The following is an 11204-nucleotide window of genomic DNA, read 5'->3' as shown; positions in this document are numbered from 1 at the left end:
TATAAATTTATAACAGAGGTTCGCTCACTAGAAGATCAAAGGAATACTAGTAGGTAACATGTTAAAAATACAGTTCTATTTCATTTTGATTAAATGCTGTCTACAGAATGTACCGCAAAAATGCATGTTTTGAGTTTTTCATATGAGAAATTGAGAAATTTTTCGTTTCAATCTATAAATACCGCATGTGAGTCACGTGTAGCATGTCGTCACATACCTATATTTTAATCTTCCTGGTCGATATAACATATATTTTATCATGTAAATAAACCTCAAAATAAACTCATCAAAGATAGCAGGATTACATATTTTAGACCGTTCAATTTTGCATGTAAGTTTTAAACTTCATTAAATATCGCTGTCATATGTACATACAAATCCATGCAAACGTCAAGCTCAATAAAACAATGTTACCCGTTTTAAAAATGTGGGAAATTTGATTGCTATATTTTGTAAAATTGGGGTGTCAAATTTTAAAGACTACCCATTAGGCATTAGAGACGATAAAACGGAATTAACTTTTGTAATAAAACATTTGTTTGTTGCATTAAACTTATCTAAATTATTCCCTTTTTGAAGAACGCGAGAAACTTCTAGAAAATAACAATGTAGTGAAAAAATGATCATGAGTTGTCTCCCATTTAATTAAATTCTATGATTTAATGAACACAATGCATTTTCTCCAGTTCAAGATGACTTCCAAAAGACTTAATGTTTTATCAGGCCAGTTGAGCTTTTGGCGTCCGTCGTCCGTAAACTTTTACAAAAATCTTCTCCTTTGAAACTTCTTGGCCGAATTTAAACAAACTTGGCTACAGTTTAACAGATTTTCTGATATTGTTAAATTTATTGGTGTAACTTATGCAAGACCTTTCTGGAGATAGGAAATACCTGTGCCTTATGGTCATGCGTCAAACGCCCCTTCCCTCTCCCTTAGCATTGGCATCAAATCAGCCTACTTTCTATCGTTATTTTTCACATTATATTTTAGAGCTACCCGAAGAGTCCAAAATAAAAAAATCAAAGTTAATTTGACAAAATATCATTGATCCTGTTGTTGTGATTCTTACCCATTCTCTTTTATGAGTGATTTCTTTTGTTTATTATAAGCCTTCCAAACTTTAGCAGTTTCTATAAAATTTATGGTCTCTCGTCTGCATCGATTAATAAAATTCTCAAGGTATGTCTCTATGAGATTAATCACAAAAATCATATCGTGGAACCTGTACGTAAACAAAACAAACATCTATGAATATTAATCTCCTCTAAAGAGGCTGGCTTGTGTAACAGCTGTATTCACAACGTGCAACATTAATGACGTTACCTGTTATATTGAAAAGCTATTTTTAAAAGATAGATAGATACTTTGAAAGTAACATTGATGATCAAGTCTAAATCTACAAATAAGTTAACTTTATCCTCAATCGTTAGTAAATAGACTCTTTGTGGTTGTTACTGTCCTTTATTGCCGATTGTTTACCTTTTTTTTTGTGTTTTGGGCAAAAACTGTTTAAAGAAGACAGAGAGTAACTGTCATCAAAATAAGGATAAGCGATACTAGTACAAGATCAACAAAAAACGATTTTTGTAATGAACTATATGCTAGTCCACAGTGTTAAAGATCGTTTATTGTTGTAGATTCACGTAGACCTAGGTGAATGACTCAGGCTCTTAAGATCCTCTAGTTTGTATTGATGTCGTATAAGAATATCAACTCTTGGCTGTTTGGAGGTTGGAAAATAAATTTATCTGCTTTTCCTTATTACACATATAAATACTGTTTGGCAGTCAAACATTGCACTTTTATACTGACGGCAGCATAACATAATGTTTAGTGGAGCCCCTCGTAAAAGTCTTGTCCTACAATATCTAAATTGGTAGAACATAATAAGTATGTATGCGTTTTGTGTTTAAAAATTATTAACCGACATCTAGATTCTCAACTCAATAATATAAAACGTGAGCCTTTTTTTGTTTAACTATGGACCATTTACAGAACAGAGAAAATCTCGAAGTCGGGGATTGCTGTGACGGTCTGATTTTCTAGTAAGAGCCGAACAAACATGTCCAATCATTTTAACTCATTCCAATTACAGACTGCCTGACTTGAGATACATCTCAATTTTAGTATATTAATTTAAGATTACCATTTTATTTAAATGCATCATATTAAGTATCGTTAAAATGCAATTACATCAATAAATATTTTCATTTTCATTTAACAACCTTTTTCAACGACAACTCTAATATTGTATGCCCAGCTATACTGATGTAGGAATCTTCTTCACCATTATAATATTCAAAGACCTCTTTTAAAGTGACACAATTTGTCTAACGGTTTCATTTTTAATTTTCCAGAGTGAATACAATCATGGCATCATCCAGCACAGTAATATGTGGTGTTTGTGATTCTCAACACATGACATCGAATGCCGACTTCTGGTGTCCTGAGTGTGACGAAGGACTTTGTTCCGAATGTCTGAAGCATCACAATGCATCAAAGGCCACTCGTAACCATGGCGTTATACCTGTCGACAACTATAAACAGTTACCACCGTCGATAGCCGATATATCACAATACTGTGCCCAGCATGACAGAAAATTCCAGAATTATTGTCCCCAACATGAAAGTGTCTGTTGTCCACTGTGTATTCACTCCAACCATGCTAACTGTGTTGGGATATTATCGCTGGAGAAAGTCATACAAACAGCCAAGACTTCCGTCTTATTGGAAAGTTTTGATCAGAATGTGAAAAATATCAATATGAATATCGAGCGAGTCGTTAAAGATAGAAAACAAAACCTTCTTGAAATCCATAACCAAAAGCAGAAATTTCATGATGAAATAAAGCAGGTCCGATATAAAATAAACGAACACCTTGACACTCTAGAGCAACGACTACTTCAGGATCTATATGCTGCCGAAAAGAAAGTGAAATCACAAGTTGAGGAATTACTAGCAAAACTTGCTGAAAATACGGAAAAAGTTAATTCAATGGAAAATAATATTTCAGCCATCATGGATTATGCTTCAGACCTTCAAGCATTTTTAGGGAGTAAAATGTTTGAAACAGAAATCCAAAAACATGAAACATTACTGCAGTCTTTATTCGACGATGGAAGTTTGCGGAAGATAGACATAAACTGTAAAATTGAGGACAAGATAACCGACGTATTGTCAACTGTTACTTCACTAGGTTCAATATCCATCAAATCAAGCACTCCATTGCTGTCTATGAAGACAGGGAAAGAAATGCAAGCACAGACAATGTCTTTGCCGTACGTTCCGCCTTCAACTATTAATGATATAACACTGACATTACGAAGAACATACAATTTTTCTGGTATCGCGGGATGTTCTATTTCTCCTACAGGAGACTTAATTCTAATAGACAACGGGAACCATCGTCTGTTGATTTTAAAGGAAGATGGAACCTTAAAGAGTGACATACCTCTGTCAACTCAACTGCCAGTTGACGGTACCTGTATGGATGACAAAACAGTCGCTGTTTCTTTTACAGTTTCAAAACAAATACAAATCATAAAAGTTTCAACTAAAACAGTTGATCGCACTATACAAACGGCTGGTAATTGCTTTGGTTTATGTTACTCATATGACCATTTGTTGTACTGTGATACTGACAGAGGTATTCAGAAAGTAAATATGTCAGACAATTGTTCTTCTACTTTAGTTAAAGACAACACATTGTCCGCCTGGAGTTATATAGCATCTTCAAAAGACAGGATCTTTTATACCAATTACTCCACCCATAAAGTAACATGCTGCTCGTTGACTGGAGAGAAGATTTGGGAAAACAAAGAGCAATTAATTCGCTCTCCGCGAGGGATATCTGTAGATAAAGACTCAAATGTGTATATTACATCGTTTGGTAACAAAAGTATAGTTGTATTATCGCCAGATGGTAAACAAGCAAGAAAACTGCTTGGGAAAGATGACGGAATTGGTGATCCTTTTGGACTCGCGTTTGATGTCAAGAAAGAAAATTTATTAGTTGCGAATTATATGGAACTTGCGTTATACAGCCTAAGTTGAAACTAATGTAATGATAGTGACAGCGTAGTTAACAACTTCAAAGCAGATTTAGTAGGAATTTTAAATTTGTATATATATATTGAGTTACTTAGTTATTGTCTCCATTTGTTTTTGTTGTTGTTATATGTCACAAACTGTAAAGTTTATATGGCAATAAAACTTTGAATTGAAAAAAAATTGAATTTAAAATGTATCTGAAATGTATTGAAATGACAAACATTAAAAAGAGTATAAATCAAATATACTTAATTTCATTTCAGCTATTTGCTTTAATGTGTTGGAACATATGATATACGAGTTACCTGGCATTTTTTTTTATTTTGGAATTGCCGATGAACATTTAAATGCTTAAAAGCGCTTTGAATACAACAAATAAAATTAGGGAGTTATCATTTCACTCGTGACAATGTAAGCAGTATCCCTTGTGTTGTTCTTTTCATGAAATGTATAAATGAAGTAGAGGTATGATTGCAACAAACTATACAATGGACAAAAATTAACAACTATAGGTCACTGTAAGGCCTTCAACAATGAGAAAGCCCATACCGCAAAGTCAGCTATAAAAGGCCACAATCGCAAATGTAAAACATTTCAAACAAGAAAACTATACTTACGGCCAAATTTATGTACAAAAAATGAACGAAAAACAAATATGTTACACATCAACAAACTACAACCACTGAATTACAGGCTCTTGAATTGGGACAGGCACATACATACAGAATGTGGCGGGGTTAAACATGTTAGAGGGATCCCAATCCTCCCCTTACCTGGGACAGTAGTGTAAAAGTACAACATAACGAATAAGCTTGCTAATATTTTTTGCAATTCTTCATACGATGAACGGTCATTTCTTTGTCTCCAGAATACTAGACATGGGCATGTGTATCTGTAGGCTGAGGTGTAGGCTCATTTTTTTTCCAGATGTTTGAATACTTCTGTACTTTATACATTGTAAGCAGTGACTTATTTCACAAATTTACTGGAGTGGTAATAATTGAACATTTCAGTATATAACTTACGATCAAGAGGGGTTAATCAAATATGCTCCCTCGACATTTTGTTACGGGTCATCAAAATGACAAGCAATGAAAGATCAATAAAAATTACATTTTTGTAAAGAAGTCTATTTTAGTCCATAATGTTGGAAAGTGTCCATTGTTGAAGATACATGTATGCCTAGGTGAATGACACAGCATCATTAAAGCATATAGTTCTGTTTTGTTGTCGTAGAAGAATATCAAATCTTGGCTGTTTTAAGGTTGCAAAAGCTTCATTACACAGCGTTGCTTCAATTGTTCAAATGCACAGTTTTGTATGTTGTTTAAATCTTTCCTTAGAAAATGAAAATTTGTGATATTCATATGAACGAAAATCCATGTTTTTATAATGGGTTAATCTTTTAAACATGATGCAATATTTCGAGAAAAACAATAAATCTAACCCCGAGATTGCTGTGACGACTTGGTTTTTTTTTGGTGTTTATTGGCTTCATTTGGTAACGATAGCATCAATGTATTCTCATAGGATGGTAAACAAGCAAAAAAGTTGCTTGGAAGTGTTCACGGAATTATTGTCACTCGTGAGACAATGTAATCAATATCCCTTGTGTAATTTTTTCATTAAAATTTGCTAATAGTTTTGGCGTATTTATTAGTCTCCAGAATACTAGACATGGGCATGTGTATCTGTAGGCTGAGGTGTAGGCTCTTAATATTTCAGATGTTTGAATACTTGTGTACTTTATACATTGTAAGCAGTGACTTATTTCATAAATTTACTGGTAATAATTGAACATTTCAGTATATAAATTACGAATCAAAAGGGGTTAATCAAATATGCTCCCTTCACATTTTGTTGCGGGGTCATAAAAATTATAAGCAATGAAAGATCAATAAAAAAGATATTTTTGTCATGAAGTCTATTTTGGTCTAAAATGTTGGAGAGTGTCCATTGTCTAGATAATCCCTTATGTTTCCGCGCTTCATACAAAATGTACTTCGGTCAACGCTTTTACACCCCAATGAAGTTACAAAAAGAAGCATTCAATACTTATAATTACATTTTTTTAGCAATGATCATGAAAACACGAATTTTATTATTGTTTTATTTAATTCACCTGTGCACTTTATTGTGGGACCACGTGTTATCATGAATGAAAAGTTTTATTGAGCAATGCAATTGCTTACGGAATAACACGTGATGTGCAGTTAGCCAATCAGAATAAAGTATCATAATGAAACATACATCTAATGTAATTATTTCCTAATAAAGGGTCTGTCTGCATCCACCTGGCAAGTTTTCAGTCAACAACCTTTAGTTGTATGATGAAATCGAGGGCAACTAATATAGAGACTTTTCCGAACAACTCAACACATTCGACCTACATTGAATTCTAGTTTTATTGCGAACCAAATGATACTTTTCCACAGATTTACTAAAGTTACCGGTTGATTTAAACTTTTGTAAGTTCTGTTGTCCCATTGAACACATACGATAACTATTGTTTTCTGTGTAGTTTATTTTGAATCACTGTAAAAAATTTATCATTCATAACCTGAGTAAAAACATATATATTTTATGAATATATAATTGTGCTCAAAAACTGCATGTGATGTTTATTTGATTTTAAAAATGTTTTTGTTTTAACCTGTTCAATATAAACACTATTTTAATCATTAAAAGTTTATTTCTGACAATTTGTTTAGCATTGTACCTATTGTAATTTGCTTTTTATTCTTTTTGTATAGTAATAAATTACTTTTAAGAAGGCCTTTTTTGCGCAAAAACCAAAACAAAAATTCAAATAGGAAAAACTTTTCAAAGCTTTGTTAGAAATCAACTGAATCACTGTTTACATTCAACAGACTGAAAATATAATATCAATATTGAGAAAACACGATTTTCGTTTATTTATAAAATATAAGTTTTTTTCTTAATCAGTTAAATTAATCAATGAGTGATAAATTTCATTTAGGTATTGTATTTATTTAATGGGATAATAGTCTTAATCAACAGGTAATCTTGAAGGAAATCTATGGAAAAGCATCCTTTGGTTTGCAATAAATGTAAAGATTTTCCTCTTAATGGAAATAGTTATATTTTATAAAAATCATAATCTTTCAGTCAGTTTAATTGAAGTCTGGAGCTGGCATGTCAGTTAACTGCTAGTAGTCTGTTGTTATTTATGTATTATTGTCATTTTGTTTATTTTCTTTGGTTACTGAATTTTAATGTGCGTATTGTTATGCGTTTACTTTTCTACATTGGCTAGAGGTATAGGGGAGGATTGAGATCTCACAAACATGTTTAACCCCACCGCATTTTTGCGCCTGTCCCAAGTCAGGAGCCTCTGGCCTTTGTTAGTCTTGTATTATTTTAATTTTAGTTTCTTGTGTACAATTTGGAAATTAGTACGGCGTTCATTATCACTGAACTAGTATATATTTGTTTAGGGGCCAGCTGAAGGACGCCTCCGGGTGCGGGAATTTCTCGCTACATTGAAGACCTGTTGGTGACCTTCTGCTGTTGTTTTTTTTCTATGGTCGGGTTGCTGTCTCTTTGGCACATTCCCCATTTTCATTCTCAATTTTATTTATTTACTTATTGAAAACTCAAAATCAAGGTGGTTTTTTTTATTTTCAAAAATCAAATAAAAACTGTACTTTGACCTATAATGGTTTATTTTACAAATTGTGACTTGTATGGAAAGTTGTCTCATTTGGACTCATACCACATCTTCTTATATCTATGAACGCAAAAAAGAGCTTTGTACGGCCGTCAATGAGCAAAACCTATTCTGTATTCAATTATAAAATATATTGCAAGTGAGACAACTCGCCACAATAGACCAAATGACATAGATATTAACAACTATAGGTCACTGTGCGAACTTCAACAATTATCCAAGCTCAAACCGCATAGTCAACTATATAACCCCCCCCCCCCCACACACACACTTCCCCCCCCCCCAAAAAAAAACAATACAAATGTAAAACAATTTCAACGGGAGATTTACCCCGCCACTTTTTGTATTTGTCTGTCCTATATCAGAAGCCTATTTATTGATTATCGTTCATCTTGGTTAATGCATGTCTTCTATATTTGTTTTTCGTAAAGTATTATGTTATGAATAAGGCCGTTAGTTTTCTCATTTGAATTGTTTCTTATTTTTTATGTCGGGGACTTTTATATCCGACCATATCATAAGGGTTTTTCTCATTTAAGGTTTTACGGTTACCTATCATGGTTTACAATAAGGATGTTCTTTTCCCAGGCAGAAAACCCTATCCGTATTTAGCACAACTTCTTGGAATTTTTGGTCCTCAGTGCTCTTCAACTTTGTACTTGGTTTGGCTTCCGAACATATCTTAACTGAGCGTCACTGGTTGGTCTTTTGTGGACGAATCGCGCGTCTGGTGTATAAACTTTTAAACCTGGTACCTTTAGTTAGCTATTAATCGTGTATATCTCTGTCCTATATGTTCTCCCATTTATTTGTATTGTAGTCCTGTCATGTAATTTTGTCATTTTAATGTTATATTTAACATTGCCTTAAAAGCGGAAGGCATGCCACAAAACTAGGTTCAACCCACCTTTTCTGTTTTCTTAAAATGTCCTGTATCATTTCAGAAAGATGGCCATTGATATGATATAGTTCATTTATGTGTGTGTTACATTTTAATGTTGTGTTTCTGTTGTGTCGTATTTCTCTTATATTTGATGTGTTTCCCTCATTTTTAGTTTGTAACCCGGATTTGGTTTTTTCTCAAACTATTTAATGCTAAGGAGGTTCTGAAGTGATAAAAATATGTGATTAAAGTAGTGTGTTAGCTTTGTTGTAATAAGAACTTTTAATATGAGGTTCTGGATGATGGTTTCTTCATTTCTGGATTCTAAAATGAGACCTGTTTATAAAATTTACTTGTTATTCTCTACTCTTTTATATCTTAGCACACCATTATTCGTATTCGTTATTTTTTATTAAGGTCTTTCCTTTTTCTATAAGGAAAGACCTTACTGTATTTCTTCTGTTTATTATTATTCTTTTTCCGCCAAACTTTGACGAAGTTAGCAGCCTAAACCGTAAGACGTGTCGCTTTCATGTTCTCACTTTGTATCGGTGTCATGAATACCTATCCGGAACTCACCCTGTTAGTCGAAATATTTTGTCGGTTCGGAGTAATCCCTCCGAAACCAAAAAACCTTGTTATCGTTCCAACACCGTAACCGTAATAGATAGAAAAAAAACGAAGGGTGAAATTTGTTCAGGACCAGACCCCGGTTCTTCGTTACATTTGATTCGAAAAGATTCAACGACTCATTGGTAGGGTTATGCCCCTTTGAAAATTAACCGGTGTCGGTGGACCACCAAAACTCAGAAACCGTAAATCGTAGAGACCTAGGATCTTCACCATTCATCAACAATTCATGAGACTTTCAAAAATACCTCAAGGTCAAATGTGTATGTTGACCTTGACCTTTGACCTAACACCTTGTTATCAGAACAACTCAAAAACCATTATACTTACAGAAGTTTTAAATAGTGGAAAATGTTTGGGTCATTACGGCACAACTTTGTTACATTTGACCGAAGAGATTTGACCTTTTTTTAAGGGGCATAACACCTGTTTTAGGTTTCTGGAAAGACAAAATCATCTTTTACTATATAACCAAAGGTCCTAGACCCATGGGGTCTTCGGCAATGACATTGGGGACTAATGACCTTGACAAAGGTCAAAAGGTCAAAGGTCAAGGTCATGTCCCATATAGCGAATTTGGTGTTTTTAACCTTATTTAAAGGTTTTTCAGTGTGTTTTAAAGCTTTTCAATACATTCTACGTCTATTTGAACATGTATTTTACATTACAAAAGGAAAGACCTCTCAATTGTTCAAGAACAATTGACAGTTTAATTTTATCTAGTTTTCTCTATTTTTTATTTGATATTGGTTCTTCATTCTACATATTTTGCCTATCATTCTCTCTATGTAAAGCCCATCCCAACGTTTCTCGTTATGAATACTTCTTCTTTATACTGGTTTTGCCTTATCAACTATATTAATTGTATAATTTGTTGATTTTATTCCCTGCACAACGCGAACATAGCAATTCTGTGCGTTCGGGTGTTCTGTCGTTTAAAATTGCAGTTAGCATTCTCAATATAAGATAAGAAGATGTGGAACGATTGCCATTGATACATTTTAAACTAGAGACCAAATGGCATAGAAGTTTAAAATGCTTTGTTGTGTATGTGCTTATGTTGTCTTGACTATATAAGTTCCACGTCGTTATGGAACATGAGGTTTATGGACTATGCCTTTCAATCTTTAATGACTATTATCAATAAAATATTTGACTTCTTGTTATGATTTGAGTTATCCTATTTTTCATAGTTAACATTGGTGTGTAAATACGAAAGTTAAATATTTACTTTAGTATTCTCTCTAGTCAACAAGCGACAAATAGGTCTTTAAACATGTTACAATGGAACCTGAGTCGATATCGTTGTTATTCAACCAAACACAAATTCAGTTATACTTTAATTGACACATTTTAATGAAGTTTTTTAATAACCTTTATTAGAGACATATAATACAATGTTATTTTTTCGTTTAATATATCACCATGAAAAGTTATCTACAGATAATTAGAAAGTTTTATTTCAGTCTATGTTTTAATTTTTTCAACAGCGGCACTGTTTGCTGGGGGTTCAAATCCCCAGTAAATTTCCCTTTCTATGCATGTCTTTCTGTGCTATGCGTATCGCGCCGCAGAGGATATGGAAATACTAGTCGTCCGTCCGTCTGTCCATTCAATCTAGAGACCTCAAGGGTAAGATTATAGCCAATCGACTGTTGAAAAATTGTCTCATAAGCGCTCTCACGGGTACAATATTAAAGCAATCGTTGATACCTTATCATTTGACTTTTCTACATTCCAAACTAAAAGACAAATTAAAAGAGTTTGTATTGCTTTGTTTCATAAAAAAGAATGACCAACGTAGATACAAGTATCTTGTCTTTGAGAGGGATAAATCCTACTTTGTAAAGGATCACTCTGATTCAACAAAAAATTCTCTGAAACTGATTTTATCAAGATGCTTGATTTCTTGATTGACAACATATTTGTTACGTTCGGAGGACGTGTTT

General features: G+C 33.3%; 1 protein-coding gene across 1 annotated transcript; it reads left to right on the top strand.

Annotated features, from left to right (window-relative positions):
* Nucleotides 1-210: 210 nt before the first annotated feature.
* LOC139520333 (E3 ubiquitin-protein ligase TRIM71-like) lies at nucleotides 211-4231 on the top strand. The gene is made up of 2 exons (XM_071312880.1): nucleotides 211-331; nucleotides 2359-4231. The coding sequence occupies exon 2, from the start codon at nucleotides 2372-2374 to the stop codon at nucleotides 4052-4054; it is 1683 nt and encodes a 560-aa protein (XP_071168981.1). The 5' UTR covers nucleotides 211-331; nucleotides 2359-2371; the 3' UTR covers nucleotides 4055-4231.
* The last annotated feature ends 6973 nt before the right edge of the window (nucleotides 4232-11204 follow it).

Source organism: Mytilus edulis, chromosome 4 (assembly GCF_963676685.1).
Source record: "Mytilus edulis chromosome 4, xbMytEdul2.2, whole genome shotgun sequence".
Lineage (NCBI taxonomy): Eukaryota > Metazoa > Mollusca > Bivalvia > Mytilida > Mytilidae > Mytilus > Mytilus edulis.
This window is presented reverse-complemented; position numbering and strand designations above follow the sequence as displayed.